General features: G+C 33.0%; 2 protein-coding genes and 1 non-coding gene across 3 annotated transcripts; 1 reads left to right on the top strand and 2 right to left on the bottom strand.

Moving 5' to 3' along the window:
- Positions 1 to 8,252: 8,252 nt before the first annotated feature.
- LOC131613106 (cytochrome P450 76A1-like) lies at positions 8,253 to 10,163 on the top strand. The gene is made up of 2 exons (XM_058884819.1): positions 8,253 to 9,248; positions 9,453 to 10,163. Exons 1-2 carry the CDS (start codon positions 8,322 to 8,324, stop codon positions 10,074 to 10,076), a joined length of 1,551 nt encoding a protein of 516 aa, XP_058740802.1. The 5' UTR covers positions 8,253 to 8,321; the 3' UTR covers positions 10,077 to 10,163.
- A 2,793-nt stretch (positions 10,164 to 12,956) lies between these two features.
- On the bottom strand, positions 12,957 to 13,030 carry TRNAV-AAC (transfer RNA valine (anticodon AAC)). The gene has a single exon. It is a non-coding gene; the product is annotated as a tRNA-Val (tRNA).
- Positions 13,031 to 13,494: 464 nt separating this feature from the next.
- LOC131611007 (protein PSK SIMULATOR 1-like) lies at positions 13,495 to 16,040 on the bottom strand. The gene is made up of 2 exons (XM_058883121.1): positions 15,785 to 16,040; positions 13,495 to 15,416 (listed from the first exon to the last, which is right to left on the bottom strand). Exon 2 carries the CDS (start codon positions 15,377 to 15,379, stop codon positions 13,715 to 13,717), a length of 1,665 nt encoding a protein of 554 aa, XP_058739104.1. The 5' UTR covers positions 15,380 to 15,416; positions 15,785 to 16,040; the 3' UTR covers positions 13,495 to 13,714.
- Between the last annotated feature and the right edge of the window lie 1,479 nt (positions 16,041 to 17,519).

The raw sequence follows: 17,519 nt of genomic DNA, 5'->3' as shown, positions 1-17,519 counted from the left end.
CCTAATATTTTAATTCCTGATACACTTATTTCGAATCATTCAATGGCTTAATTTGAATCACAATATTTGAGCTCCATTAAAAAAAATTGATATATTGATTCGAATCATACAATTGTTTAATATGAAACATATGCTTAAAAATTCCTAAGCACATGTGATTAATATGCTTATTGCATGATTCAAATTGTACTATGAACTTTCTCACCTGGAAAATTTCCTGAAGCACATTTATATTCAAACTCTCATGAGATGAGAAGAAAAGACATGCTAATATTGCATTTTAAAAAGTCCCGATGATGATTTTTTGTCCATGTAGCATCTTTAACAATGTATTGTTTTGTGTTACTTCCCATTGGACATAAATTTCGATAACCAAACCAAATACTTCAACTTACAAACTTAGATTTTCCAATGGCTACAATAAATCAAGATTATTTCATTATTGTTTTAACCTTTCATCTTAAACAATTTTTTTATGGATTCCCAACCTTCTTAATATCCGTGGTGAAATTTCTAAAATGTCCCTATATTTTGTAAATGCATTTTCAAAATTATTTTTTTTTCTAAAAAAAAATTGATTTCGGAAGTGCAATTCCGAGGACACTTTATTTTTAAGAAATAAATGTGTTTTCGGAGATGCACTTTCAAAAACACCCTTTCGAATAATTCAGAAATGCATTTCCAAAATATCATCACTTGCAGATCTGAATTTTTACAACATCATCTAAGCCATGCCGGTACCAGCACCATCCTAGCCAAAACTAAAATCAAATCACACAATTGATTTTTACAGCCACGCCCACATCCACTGCACAATTACCTCCTTCCTCTATTGTAGCCAACCTCGTTATTGACTCTTATGTTTAGTGTAGAGCTGTCAATATGGACTATTCGGCTCTAAATGGGCGGGTTCTGGCAGATTCTGAACTTTTCAGGGCTGGGCCAAAAAGGTCTTGTGTAATATGGGCTCGAGATTTACTACCTGAGTCCGGCCTAGATAGGCTTCGGACTACCTGGTCCTAAATGGGCTTTTTTATTTTTAAAAAATAAAATAAAAACTCCATAATATTTCTTATAAATAAAATTAAAAATTATGTTATTTTAAACATAATGCATTTTTAAGTATTATATTATTTCTTATAAATACTATAATGTATTTCTCGATAAAATATATGTCTAAATTGTATAAAATAATACTTGAATATTTATTATAAGAGAAAAATTAATATAATATAATGAAAAAAATATTGATTATATTAATGTATAATATTTAAAAGTGAAAGATTGAATAAAATAGAAATAAAATTTAGTGAAGTGAGAAAAATCAATATGTTATTTTGGAGTAAGATAATATAAATATAAATATTTTTTTAAAAATTTATAATTATGTGGGTCTAATGAGCTACCCACGGCCCATATGGGCTAGCTCTAATGGGTAGCGGGTTTTTCAGACTTGGGCTAAAAAGATCCTGAAAAATATGTGCTCTAATTTTAAGGCCCAAACTCTATGATTTTTCGGGCATAACGGACCGGCCCATATGGATTAACCCATTTTGACTGCTCTAATTTAGTGTGCTCCATATTTCTTTATTCTTCGTATTTGATTTGATTTAACAATTATTCTTCACATCCAAAATTTATGCAATGGAAGATTGAGAATCCAAAAGAAATATCTAAAATGTGAAATAACAGAAAAAGAAAAAATGGGTTTTTGTTTCGGAGAAGAAGAAGTCATGGGAGGATTTTTGTTTTCGGAGATGCATTTTCGAAAACACTAAAAAATTAGTGTTTTTGGAGATGCATCTACGGAAACGCCCCTAAATTAATGTTTTCGAAGATAAATTTCTGAATTCTATAAAAATATAAAGAAACAAAATACTTCGGAAATGCATCTCTGAAACAGGAGTATTTTAAATTTTTTAGTAGGAATTCTCCCTCTTGAGGTTTTCTACAAAGAAATTGTCTTCATCTTATCTTAATTTTTAGAAACAATACAATAACCCAATATCTGTACGTGGGTCTAAAGCCCATTTTTCTACTTTCATGGAGGATTTAACGTGTCACACCAAAGTTGTATTTGGTACCTCACATTTTTGTTTAATTTTCAAATTATCCACAAGCAAATTTCAAGGTGACAAGAACAAACTTTTTGATATATTTTTCAAATTTTTGAACTGAAACGATTTTAATAATTAATTGAATTTTTATCGAAGTAGTACTACAAATTGAATTGAACTATTTAATTTCTTATGGTTCATAAATCATGAACACCTCTACATTAAACTAGGGATGGCAAAACAGGCTCGGTCTGTTGGACATATTCGTTTTGCCTACATTTTAGTGAGGAGCGGGTCAAAGATTTAGGCATTCACCCTTTAATCTGACCGTTCTGTCTCATATCTTTTGCAGACATGTGAATTAACACAACCATATGTTCACCTAAAATCTTAAGGTGATAGGTGTGTGAGTTCTCTTAGTTATTAAATGTTTATTCTTCTCTTTTTTAACCAATGTAGACTTCTTACTCACACTTAATTCTCAACACACACTTTTTATGCGGGGTTGGATAAAATTTTAAACCCACACACTGAACTATTTATGCCTCATACTAGCCCGTTATTTTAGACTTTTATACGACGGAGCTAAACGAAGTGGACATACTTATTTGTCACCCCACATAAAACCCAACAACAACAAACAAAGAATATAATGACCATCCATTTTCATAATTCCCCTCATAGCTGAGTCTCCCTTAACATTTATATAAAGCCTTAGAATTCATGATGAAATATATGTAATTAGTCTTTAGGAAAAAAAGTAAAGTATGCGATTAATTTTTTTGATCTAGCATCATTCTTTTGAAAGAGATCCTTAGATCGAGGACGGGAGTTTTGAGAAGATTCCGTTCCCAACACGACATCGGTTGTTATTTTGTTGCCTTATATAAATAAATCTCAGTCAGTTGTTTTTTCTGTTGGATGTAAAATAAACCGAATGCTTGATCCAGTTTTTAATTATTATTAATTTTTGCACAGTTTTTAGAAGTTAAACAACTATTGATTTTGATCAATTGCATAAAGTAAACTACATACACAAATAAAAGCCAAATCTTCACCGACACCCTTTAATAAAAAACACAATTTTTTTAATGAGAATAATTCGTATGTATAATCAGTGTATAATCGTGTAATTGGTATGTATAACATCGTGTAATTCGTATGTATAACATCGATGCATCACAACCGTTAACAAATAGATTTGGTTAAAAAAAAGTCAAATACATATAAAAATTAATGGCTATGATTATCTGACCGTGTAAATTTTTTTTGCACTATTCGTGCATATTGATGATAAATAAACATACAATGATAAACTAATACACAACGGATATAAAATTCTTCAAATTTGTAAAAATTTATTAGGATCAACAATAAATATATGACAACAAATCGAACAAATAAAGATACAAGAGAACACCAATTTTTTAACGTGAAAAACTCCTAATTATGAGAGTAATAACCACGAGTCGTTCTGATCAAAGAAATAACTCCACTATAACCAAATAAAGGTGCAAGAGAGTATTAAATTGATTCACAAACTAATGCTAACAATCGCAAATCACAAAGCAAACTAGCTTACAAATAAGAATCAAGAAGCTAAAAAATTATTCAAATCTGCAGCTTTAGTGCGAAACAGATATCTCTCAGCTCAAACCTCATTTTGAAGATCTGAACGGTCAAAAGTTGGATACAGATGTTACAACCCTGCCTTCCAAATTTGAACTTGATCTGACGGTTGCAGAAAAACGAAAATATGGTTCTCTCCTCTTTTCTCTCTTTTGAAGTCTTCTCTCTTCTCTCTCTAATTCCTACCTTGTGAAAATTCTACCTAGAACCATCTAGATATGAGATATCCTTCTTACTTCCTACAACCAATCACAGTAGTGACCAAACAGAAGATTATACTTCCAATGCTTAAAATCTTTTTACTGAGAAATATACCCAACTCTATGCTTAAAAGCTTCAAGATTGAGAACATTAACTTGACAAACTATCAAGTAACAACTAGTCTACCTCACTGTATCAAAAGATACACGGGTGACTTACAAAAATACAAGAGACTATGAAAACCTAAGACTCTAAGCTTCTTCTAATTTTACAATTGTGATAAACTTGATTACATTAGGTTTAGGTATCTCCCTGAATACTACTCAGCAATCTACGGGCTTCGAAATATTCACCCAGATATTCCTTGATCCACAAGCTGAGAGCTACACCAATCATACAGAAAAATCCTCTTAAATCTTGGAATAAAATATTAAGTTTCCTAAATTGTCTTAATAACCAATTTTAGAAACTTATGTACAATTGGAGATCGAATCTATTGTTCCAGATTAAATCTTATTGACCTACAAAAATAAGTGAGATATAGCCAAAAGGAATCTCACAAAATCAAATTAAATCTGTCAAGAATTAAAAACAGTATGTACTGATGTTTTGGTACAGCATGCCAGCATATTTGTATTCAATGAACCTGAACAACATGTTAGAACATCTCTCCCAACATCTTGCTGTGAACCATGTTTTGGCAAAAATTTTACCAATCCTAAAACCATGGTACTAACAAATATCATGAAATGATTTCATATCATCGTGCATTGCATCCAACCACTTTTGATTTTCATCACTTTGATAGAAGAATTACGATTCTTTCTTGGACTACAAATAAAACAACAAGAAAAAGAAATATTCATCTACCAAGAAAAATTGTTAAAAAGTTTCTTAGAAAATACAAGATGAATGAGACAAAAATTATAGGCTTAAGTTTGATGTCAAAACAAAATATGGAGAAAGGTGCACCACCAATCAATCATCCATATCAATTATGCGAAGGATGCTTACTCGAAAAACAATTTAGTACGAGTTTTCCAAAGGAGTCAAGCTCAATAGTCAGTAAGCCACTCGAGCTTATACGTGTCAATGTGTGTGGGTCAATCAAGCTAAGCTAACAAGAAAACATAATATTTGCTTCTTTTCATTGATGATTTTCAAGAAAAACTTGGGTTTATTTCTTGAAGGAGAAATCATAAGTACTTACTAACTTTAAGAAGCTCAAAGCTATTGTGGATAGAGATGGCAAGCAAACCCAAACCCGCGAGGCCCATCCGCACCTGAACCTGAGTGAATGGATGAAAACTCGAGTTGACTGAGTTTGGGTCGGGTTCGGGTGCCACCCGATATTTCAGGTGCGGGTTTGGGTAGTTTGAAACCCGCACCCGAAACCTAAAATCACACCTGCTTATATATATATATATATATATATATATATATATATATATATATATATATATATATATATATATATATATATATATAATATTGTGGAAAGTTGTAGGAAAAATGCATTTTATGTATTTTGCTGCGGATTCGGGTTTGGGTGAAAAAACCCGAACCCAACGGGTGTGAGCGTGGGTGTTATTTTGCCACCCAAACAGGATTTGGGTTCGGGTTTAGATGCGGGTTATTTTGCCGACCCGTTGCCATCCCTAGTCGTGGAGAAAGAAATTGGTCGAGAGATAAAAGTTATGCAATCAGACTGAGAAGGTGAATTCACTTCAAAGAAGTTTCAAAAAATATGTGAGAAGAATGAAATTAGACGTCCACTAACAGTTCTAAGAATGGAATTAGTTAAGATATGGTCTTTAATGAAGAAGGAGAATGACATTTTGGTACTCAAAAAAAGGAATATAGTTTCTTTTTGAAATTTGAAGAAGAAATATATGTATCAAAGTTCAATAAGAGTCTCACTCACCAATGTCATCTACTTTCGAAGACACTACATATGAAAGGATTGTGACAAGTACACGAAGTCTACAAGATATAAAGGATAGCACATATCATCGTGAAGGCTAGAAGATATCTACGAAGAAATTGAAAGTACATATAATTCCAATAAAATTCCTAGAGAGGTGTAGAAGTTTATTGGTAGAGACATAATAAGACATGTATGTAGTAGAGAGAAGTGTGTAAAACTCTTTTTTTTTTTAAAACAACACAAGAAGTGTCGAAATAACAAGCCTATAGAAAAGATGACAAAAAACCCTATAAAACAAGGAGAAAAAAAAAATCATCACAACAGAGAAAATCAGAACGAGTAAGTCAACTAAAAGCTGAAGCCAAAAGAAGGAGGACGACCGAGAGAACTAGAAAAAATACAAGCTAGATCTCCCTACAATAAAACAACACTAATCTTCATTGAACACCAAGAACACATTCAAAAGAGGTTAAAGACACTCAGACTGCTATTGACTCATATGTCTGATAGGATTTTTGAGGCAGATCGAAAAAGCACATGAGTTTTCGAGAGACTTACCAAGATATCATTTTCAAACCAAAAGAATGTTCATATCTTTCATGTCCTTCAATGTCACCGATTTTTCTAAGAACACTATATCATTCCTAACTTTCCAAAGGTGAATTCTTATCTACCCAACTCAAAAAGTTGGGTAATGTTACCTCCTTTGTAAAATGTCTTGAAAATAACAATCAATTATAATATTTAATAAATAATTAATTGTGTTAAAATTAGATGGCATTATATGATTGGTTGAATGTACACTACCCAACTTTTTGTGATGGGTAGAGAAGTTGTCCCCCTTTCCAAATAGACTATATCATTGTATGCCAAATCATAAGCCACCCCCTGTAAGCCTATAGATAAGGATGTTCAAAACCAAACCAATCCAATAAAAAATTGCAAACCAAACTAAACTAAATCGAAACCGTAAAAAACCTCATTTGTTCAGATTTGTTTGGATAATCTTTTAACAAAATCACACGGTTCGATTCGATTTGCGGTTTATATTTCGTAAACCGAATCAAACCGTATTTATGTTACAACCTAACTTTTATTTAACTAGCATCCAACCCAAATTTCAAATATTCTCTAACTTTATTCTTTATAAAACCAGAAAAGCTAAATTTCCCACGAGCCATTCAAGTTATCTCAGCTTCAACAAGACAAACTAGGGTACATGCATGCTCGTCCTCTGCTTGACCATTCAGGTCAACTCTGCATCAAGCTACTCTATCCAAGAGAAAGTTGTGGCCCCTATAAACTCTCATTGACTTGCCACGCACATTTCATGGAGAAGTAACATATATAGGACACACGTGATTCAGCTCCACGTATAGGACAAAGTAAATTAAAGTTGAAAAACCCAACTCCATGCATTTCGTAACGGACACAAACACTTATGAGGCAAAAATAACTAAACAATATATTTTACCTTAAACATTTTTTAGAGTATTCTTGGAGCTTTATAACAATATTTCTTTTCGACAATTTAAATGCTGGTGGTGTCGTGCTTATATTGTTATCTTCCGTATTTCTTTTCTTGTCTTTTGCAAATTATTAAAAGGACTCTTAGATGAGTTTTAGCCCCTTAAAATAATATGCATTAAACATAATAAATATATTATCTTTGGTTGTCTGCCAACTGTTGAAGATGCCTTCGACGGTACTCTTGGTTTCATGCAAATGGAACGGATTTAAATATTTGCACGTCATCTTAATTTAATATACTCAACTAGGTGCATATTTTAAAATACATAAATGATATTCTTACACCAAACTTTACATTAATATCGTATGTACGGACGACACTATTTATGCACAGTCGATTACTATTCATGTACGGACGGAACTGTTCATGCACGGTCGACTACTATTCATGTACGGACGTAACTGTTTATGCACGGTCGACTACTATTCATGTACGGACGTAACTGTTCACGTTACTATTCATGAACAATACTTTACAATAGTCACCAAATTTGATTAATGCAGTGTAAAAATTTGGCTAATGCAGTAAAGAAATTGGTTAATGCAATATCCAGGTATTAAAAATATTTTTTGGCAGTCACCAAATTTGATTAATGCAGTGTAAAAACTTGGTTAATGTAGTAATAAAGTTAGTTAATGCAACATTCAGGTATTAAAAATAATTTTTAGCAGTAATCAAACTTGGTTAATAGAGTGTAAAAACTTGGTTAATGCAGTAATAAAGTTAGTTATTGCACGTTCAGGTATTAAAAATAAACGTCCGTAAATGAATAATATTTGTCTGTACATGAATAGTAATCGTTCGTACATGAACAGTGTCGTCCGTACATGAACAGTGTCGTCCGTACATACGGTGTAGGTGTAAGGCTTGCTGTAAATATATTAAGTACGTATTTGTTTATGTAGGACCCTATCATAATCATGATTAAAGAGGAACCAAAATCTATCTGCAAATGAATTGAGTTAACAAAGAAACCATGGTATATCCTTCACAACATGGTCTTGTTATCATTCTCCTACTCTTATCTTTTCCTTTAATCTTTCTCTTCCTCCTCAACCACCGTAGAAAAGTCTCGGCCGCCAAGCGCCGCCTTCCGCCCGGACCACCGGGATGGCCTATATTTGGAAACATGTTCCAACTCGGAGAAATGCCTCACCGTACACTCGCCAACTTGAGAGAAAAATATGGTCCAATTTTATGGCTCAAAATCGGTGCCATAAACACTATGGCAATACTCTCAGCCAAAGAAGCTACCATATTTTTCAAAAACCACGACCACAGTTTCGCAGATCGAACCATAACGGAAACCATGCGTGCTCATGATTACGACAAATCATCCGTAGCTTTGGCCCCTTACGGTCCCTACTGGCGACTCATGCGCCGTCTAGTAACCGTGGACATGTTGGTCATGAAACGCATAAACGACACAATCTCCGTCCGTCGTAGATGCGTTCACGACATGCTCACTTGGGTTGCAAAAGAAGCAGTTCAGTTGAAAGATGGTCGTGGACTTCACTTGTCACAGTTTGTTTTCTTCATGAGTTTTAACTTGTTTGGAAACTTGATGCTGTCCCGTGATATGTTTGATATGGAATCTGAAAATGGATCTGAGTTTTTTAACGCTGTTATGGGACTCATGGAGTGGACCGGACATGCCAACGTGTCGGATTTGTTTCCTTGGTTAAGGTGGTTGGATCCACAAGGTTTAAGGAGAAAAATGGATAGGGATATGGGAAAAGCTATCAAATTTGCTTCCACGTTTGTGAAAGAGCGTTTGGATTTGGAAGGGGTTCGAGATGATGACAGAACAAGAGACTTCTTGGATGTGTTACTCGAGTTTCAAAGAAATGAGAACCAGAATTCACTCAACGTCTCAGATAAAGATCTCAACATATTCATCTTGGTAATCATATTACATGCTATTTTTTTATCTTATCTGAGTCGTAATAACTACTAAAAACTCACGCATAGTTATAAAATCCAGAGTTCAGACTCTAGACTTTGGTATTAACGTCCAGTCTAACTCTAACAATATCAATTTTTGTCAGTTGAACTAGAATTTACATACTATTACGAGCTTATTTAATTTGTGACGATGTATATTCAGGAAATATTCTTGGCTGGATCAGAAACAACAAGCAGTACAATAGAATGGGCAATGACGGAACTATTATGCAACCGTGAATGTATGTTGAAGGTTAAAACTGAGCTTAACACAGTGGTTGGTGACAAAGATTTTGAAGAGAGTGACATAGGAAAACTTCCATACCTACAAGCAGTTGTTAAGGAATCACTAAGGTTACATCCTCCGATTCCACTACTTGTTCCAAGAAAAGCAATACAAGACACAGAGTTTATGGGATACATGATACCAAAAGGCACACAAGTGTTTGTGAATACATGGGCTATTGGAAGAGACCCAGATGTTTGGGAAGAACCATTGGTTTTCAAGCCTGAGAGGTTTTGTGATAGTGATAGTAAGAGTTATAAGACTGATTATAAAGGACAGCATTATGAGTTTATACCATTTGGAGCTGGAAGAAGAATGTGTGCTGGTGTGCCTTTGGCTCATAGGATTCTTCATCTTGTTTTGGGATCTTTGCTTCATCGGTTTGATTGGGAGCTTGATTGCAATGTTTCTGCGTTGACTATGGATATGAGAGAGAATCTTGGGATTACCATGAGAAAGTTTGAACCGTTGCTTGCTGTGCCCAAATTAGTTGGTTCTTAATCATTAGTGTTTTTGTAAGATAATAATTGTCACATCTCAAGAAAAAGTGTTTGAAAATAATGGATTTTTTTTATTTTTAATTTTAAATTAATTACTATACTGAGCTATATTTTTTTAATTAATCCAACTGCATTATTATTTTTTAAAGACCTTATTTATAGTTGAATTATGATTTAGTTGTGGCAAAAACAAATTAACTTTTCTATTTTGTTATGATTTAATTGTGATAAATATTTTATAAAGTCTTTCTTAATTCTAATTTAATCATGTTAAATTTTGGAAATGAATCACCTCTGCTCTTTATATCTAGCCTTTCTTCATATGCTTATCTAATGGCTCAGAGATCATCAAAAACAAACAACAAAAAATGCAATTTTTGAAAAGAGAGACAACTTGTGGATGAATGGTTGTGATGAGGGTAGTAGGGACTACATGAGAGAACGGACATGATAGGATCCAAATCATTAAATTTTAAATTATATTCTGTAGTCTAATGGCATGTCTGCCCTATTTTTTATATAATCATAAAAATCAATCAATTGTTAATCAATTTAGTTCACTAAAAAATTAAAAAAATTATTTGTGTAGAATGATATACTATGATAATTTTTAAGGAAAGTTTCGGAGCAACATAAAGCTTTTAACAATTTCATATAAGATGAGACATTAAATATAGGTTTGCGCATTCATCATCAGAATTTGAACCAAAAGATGAAGAGAAGTTATCATCTTCTTCTCAAGCGATATAAACTCTACAACTTTTAATATGTTTGTCCTTCATCTTGTAGAATTTCTTATCCTTTGTATTATGATGTTTGTTGAGACTCGAACACCTCGATTTTTCACATTCGAAACATGTGACATCTTCTTTTCTCTTATGTTCCTTCTTATGCAAATGAGACTTTTTGAAGTTAATCAAATTTAGGTCGGAACACTTGAACTTATGTTTCCTCATATATTGATTGTAGCGTTTGAAGAATAAACCCTTTTTTTTGAAGAGTCTTCATCGGAACTATCTCATTCGTCCTTATTTTTCTTTGTCCTTGATGACGAAGCTTTCAAGGATAGGTCTCGCTTCTATTTTTTACCTTCTCTTTCTTCTTCGACTTTACTTCGCTTTTCGTGAGCCGTTTCAGTTCATTATCATGTTCGGTGAGCTTTCGAAACAAGTTTGTGTTATCTAAAGAACTAAGATCATTTGACTCCTTTATGGCAGTAACCTTTGGTTGATACTCCCAACACATAAATCCAAGAACTTTTTTAGCACAATCTTGGTTAGAAATGGCCTTTCCCGAATTGTCTAGTTTTTTTTTAATGTAATAGAGAAAATGAGTCTGCATGGATTCCACAAATTATCTGGGTTCCATATGGAAAAGTTCCTACTCCTCTGTTAACATAATGATTTTAGAATCTTTAACGTCTTCACTACCTTTATAAAGGGTTTGAAGAGCGTTTCGAAAACATATTTTACTTGCGTGGCAAAAGCAAATTGCGTAAAAGGGAATATGCTTGTATTTAGAGATTCACAAATGTACTCAATGCATTTACAATATTTCCAATTGAACTACTGAATTTCACCAAATTACAAAATAAACGAATTGTAAAATCGTTCAATTTCACAAGATGTTATCGAGTGATTTTAAATTACGAACAAGGTTATACCGTCAAAGTCTTCAAACTTAATCCACACTAAGACAAGGTCAAAATACCAATTCTAACAAAACCTACAATTTATGAAACAAATCGTTGTTAATAGATAAACCTATTAGCATGTAGTTCTAGAAAGCAATAACAACATCCTAATAATCTGATCAACTACGAAATTTAAATGTGTGTGTGAAGAGTGTGAGAGAGAGAGAGAGAGAGAGAGAGAGAGAGAGAGAGAGAGAGAAGAAAGTACACCAGGATTTATCCTCCAAGGAAGATTTTGGAGAGATCAAGTATCAATTGTCCGTAAGACGAAGATGGAAGTTATCCATATTTGGTTGCGTTGGAGAAATATTAATCGTAGACAAAGTTGGGAGTTGTCCAATTAACGCTTGGCTATGTCAGTCGCTCAGACAAGATATCGCTAGAATCGGGTGAATTGCCACATATGAATACTTGGAGTAAAATTATTATGTGTAGCATGATTATTGGATCAAGATCCTATAGTGGTTTTGACTTTTTGTTATCTATTTTAATGTTTGTATCAACAGGGATAATTATCGTATGATAGTTCGTTGTAATCAAAATGTTGTAATCCAACTTATCAAAATATTCTCACCCAATATCCAATTGGATGGACAATTGGGGATATATTCTAAATATTCTTCATTTGCTTGATGTGGTAGTTCTTGTCGACGGTCATTCATGTTCGATCTTGCACCAAAGCTATTAGATCATGGATTAAATGTTTACTGTTAACTGTCATGATGGGTATTTCTTGTTGATGTCTTCCTCCCAGGAGTCGATGGTTATAGTGTTTGGCTTTATTTTAGAGAAAAGAAACCTTACGCTCCTACTTGGTGCACCATTGATCTTAGTTGAGTTACTAAACTAGATCCTGATGAGTAGCCACTAGAAATGGAAAGCAAGTTGATGTAAGCCTTAAATTAATTATCAATTGAGGATGATATGATCAAACACTTTGACGATCAAGTCAACACGTCTAGAAGAAGTGAGAGATATTGTGATAAAATGTTGCATACTTTTCCCTTTAATTTCAAAGGCTCTATAGATATTCTTGAAAAAAAATTCGAAAATCGTCGCTCGTTGTCGGGTCTGGTGTCCACCCCTACTTTATGTTGACTCGAGAGTGATGAATCATTTATAAGTCGTGGTGCAATGGATTGAACTAGAATAAACACATTGTCGTAGTGTGTTAAAATAGCACAAAATTGGCTTCGCCCGGACTTGAACCGGAGACCTTCAGTGTGTTAGACTGACGTGATAACCAACTACACCACGAAACCATGTTGTTAACTTCTTTGAAATTTTGATATTTAATTGTATTAAAAAGTATACACTAATGCAAATTTTCATATGAATACAGATTATGATAATAATCACGTCCCATTAATGAAAGACATGCAAAACCAGAATAAATTTTGATTCAGGAATGCTGAATCATTGGTTTTTAACATTAATTTTATTAGAAATATTTGTATAGTAAAATAATTATACATTTTTAAAATTAACGATTTTTTAGTGGTATTTATTAATCAGGTATTTACCAAAACTATATTTTATATGGGATATGTGTTATTTTTGAGAAAATAATTAGTTGAATTGAGAAAATATATTTTATATGGGATATGTAATCAAATTGAGAAAACCAATTGTAAAATTGTTGATTTTGTGCAATCATGGCTGTTTTGGACCATGATTTGTTGTTTTTCAGCCACCACCAACACAAACTAAGAAGAACGTACACAAGTAGAAACAAAAACAAAGGATGGTGGTGATAAGATGGAGAGGTCCAACAACAAATGCTCGATAATGATGATGGTATATTACCTTAAATCAAATTGTTTCACCATAGTGTAATTCTAAGAGTAGAATCAAATCAAACGCCTAACCATTTGAAAATGATAGCTATACAACGATCATGACATTCAACTTCATAACCTATAAGTCTATAAAATATCTCTGTACATTCACATAATTCTCATTCTATCTCTCACACCTACTTTTGTTTCAATCTTGAATACATAGTTGAGACCAACAAGAAGATCAACCATTGCAGCTTCAGCTTTAGCTTGATTTGCATAAAAAAGAGTGTGCACTAGTAAAACATTTGCTTTTACAGCTGCATGTTCCTTCTCATAGTTTCTCTCAGAATGCCAACTTATGGTGTTATGTGCAAGTGGAGCTAACCATTCTAACGTCTGCGCGAGCCCCGTACTGCATTTCGCTGCAAGGTCTGTATTATCGATAGAGGAAGACTTGTTTGTTGTATGGCATTTGAGCTTAGCCCTCGTAACAATTCGTATACTAGTTGGAAGCATATTGTACAGATCATCTCTTGCTTTAGGGTCAACCGAGTGAGGCAATGATGCCATCTTCTCGATCAATACGATCATATTCGCGTAATGTAGGGCTAAAGCTGCATCACCGAGGGTAAGCGAACATGAACCCGGCTTTGACGTATTGTTGATGCGTAACTTAGAATATATTCTAATTCTATTGCAGAGAGATAGATTTTCTGCTGATTTCATTTTATCAACATGTTTTGTATGAGAATCGGGCAACCTCATGGAGCCGCCGTAACCGTTTGTCTGCTGCACGCAGCTCTGTATGACAGGAGAGTTGTTTGTAACCGACATGCAACTTTTGAATGGACCGATATTTCCTAACTGCTTGCTTTCCGAACGTTTGTGCTTTCCGCGTTTATCTGATGGATGAAGAGCCTTCTTATGTTCCTTTGTTTTCTTGTTCTTGCTCTTGTCAAATAAAAAGTACGGCGTCCTCCCAACGGAACCCGAGTTGTTGAATCCGTAAAGGTCATTCTCCGAAGGATAAATGGAAGAATGCATAAAAACAGAAAAAGACTGGCTGCGCAGAAAGTTGTTAGCATTCACATCCTGAGAGCCGGTTTCTTGTTGCAACGACGGTATCTGATTATTTCCAAACACAAGTATGATCCTCTCGAGTATGGTGAATAGTGATTTTACCAGCAACCGGACAACGTATTCATAACTTTTATTCCACGGCGACATGTCTCTTAGATTCCTCACTTCCTGGCGACGACACGCAACCTTCTTCTGAAACTCGAGCAACTTTGCCCGATGAAGTTCAGGATTCGCCTGCATTCTCCTGAAAGTCTGTTCAACCTCTGCCAGTACTTCAAGCTCTTGGCAATATTGTGTCGTGGAAGCGACCATTTTTTCCATTTTCTTCACTTTCCTCTCCATCTTTTTCCACTTATATTCCCACCCTGACCATTGAATATAATTCTGAACCGGATTGCGAACAAAATGTTCAAACCGATGATAAACCGGATCCGTGCACCTCTTACCAAACCTAACAACAGATTGTGCTAAGAACTGAAAGTTATCAAGTATATCATTCAAAACAAGCTCCATCAAGTAATCATCTTCCTCAGAAACCAACATTTTGATCCCAACAGAGTTCACTATCCCTTCCCTCAAATTCATTACTTCCCAATCACTCAAAGACCGCCACAAATTAGTTATCTTCGACATCAAGCTCGCAACTTCTAACGCCAAAATCCCAACTACCGCCTTGTTATCTAACGCATTCTTGCGCGATACCGGCCACAAAGAATTGAGCCATGACCCACTCACCATTTCACCTCTCATGATTTCACTATACTTAAAGGAAATTCATTCAATTCACCTAATCAAAAAGATAATAAACACTCAATATCCCGAAATCAATCAAACCCAGTACTACAAATTAGAAATTCAAAACCCACAAAGGATTATTATAGTAACAAAATTAGTAATACTATAAAGAAAAAAGGGATTTTTTTTTAAGGAAGAAACCCTAACCCACAATTGTTAATTTTGGTAAATTTTTTATTTTAAGCTCATTCATGGAAAGGGTAGTGCCCTCACATGTTCAAAATCAAAACCCATTTTTCAAAATTCAATTTTTTTACTTGGTTCATTGTGATTCACCAGATTTCAAACAAGGGATACCAAGGGACACATAAGATACAAAAACAAAAAACATAGTAGGAGGAGAAAAAAAAAAGAACATACCTGTGGAGTGGTATTGAAGGAGAAAGAATAGATTAGAGCATGAAGTTGAAAATCACGTTTGAGAATTGATTATTGAATTGAGAGTGTTGAGTGGTTGATTGATGTGGAAATTTGTTAAAGGATTCTACTTTAACTTTAACTTTGTTTTAAAGGTTACTTTGAAAAATTGGTGGTGGGACCAAGTGGGTGGGTTGTTGTTGGGAATGGTTTTTATGGCTTTTCTTCAACTTCTTCGTTGTCTTCTTGTGCCTCCGACAGTTGGGGAATTTTCGTAACTACTACTTAGGAGTATCGTGAATTCATTGGTTGGTTGGCAAAGATTTCGTTATGTATAAATATTCAATGAATTAATTTAATTGAAATACATTAATATTTGTGAATTATACTCCTTCCTTCTGATCTCATTTATTAATTTTTTTTTTTAATATATTAAATAAATAATATTTTTGGACAACATATTATTGATTCCATGTATTAAAAAATAAATTTTATTTATTTATAAATGAAACTGAAGGTAATAATTGTTAAAATTTTGTAGATGTATTGTGTGTAGTAGGGGTGTTCCCGGTTCGGTTTGGATCGGTTTTAATGCAAAAATTCATCCGATCCAAAAATAAATTTACTTGCGGTTTGGTTCGGTTTTGGATGATATGTTAAAAAAATCCAATCCAATCCGATCCAATTTAATGCGGTTTAATTTGGATCGGTTTTTGAAATTTCAAATTACAAATTATATTTTTATTAATCTTATAAAATACTAATAAATCATATATTTGATATAATATATATCATATAGTTTATTAAAAGTTAATATTATAAAATAAAAATGATTGATTATAGTTGAAATAAATGAAATAATAAAAATAAATAGATTAAATGAAGCTAATAGATAAGATAAAAAAATTAATTATCATATAATAATAAATTTATGTAACATATATCATACTAATAAAAAATAAATAAGTACAAAATACATATACATGCGGTTCGGTTTGGATCGATTTTAAAAAATCAATCTGAAATCCGATCCGAACCGTACGGTTCTCACAAAATGGCATCCAAACACATCCAATAAACTTCGGTTTTTAGCGGTTTTCAGTTTTTTTTGGATCGGTTTGCGATTTTTATTTGGATTGGTTTGTATTTGAACACCCCTAGTGTCTAGTATTACATACACAATGCATAAGAATTAATTTCATATTCAATTTAGTATTTAAAATAAAATATTTTATTTTATATCAATTTAGATCCATCTCTATTTTGGATCATTTCATTTTCATTTTTGCTGTTTCTTATTTATTTCTCTTTTAGAGTTGGTTTGATTCAATTGAGGGGAGGGAATTTTATCAAGGGGATGAGAGGTGAGGGGATGAATTTTAATTATATATATATGTTTGGTTCAAAATATGAAGGGAGAGGGGAGGGGAGAAATTTTATTTACAAATAAGTTTGGTTCACAAGGGAAAATGAGATATTTTGAAACTAATTTACATTTTTAACCTAGTAACTTTATCATAAGATTTACGATATTTATAATTTATAAATTAAATGCAAATTCATTAACGAAATATAAGTATTCAATTCGATAATATAATTTTTTTTCATAAAAATATAACAGTTATAATATATAGTTTAAAAAAGATTATCGAATACAATAAAATCTAATAGAATTATTTTAAACTAAAATATTACATTAATTAAAAATTAATATAAAAATATAAAAAATTTAATTATA

This window comes from Vicia villosa, linkage group LG6 (assembly GCF_029867415.1).
Source record: "Vicia villosa cultivar HV-30 ecotype Madison, WI linkage group LG6, Vvil1.0, whole genome shotgun sequence".
Taxonomy (NCBI): domain Eukaryota; kingdom Viridiplantae; phylum Streptophyta; class Magnoliopsida; order Fabales; family Fabaceae; genus Vicia; species Vicia villosa.
This window is presented reverse-complemented; position numbering and strand designations above follow the sequence as displayed.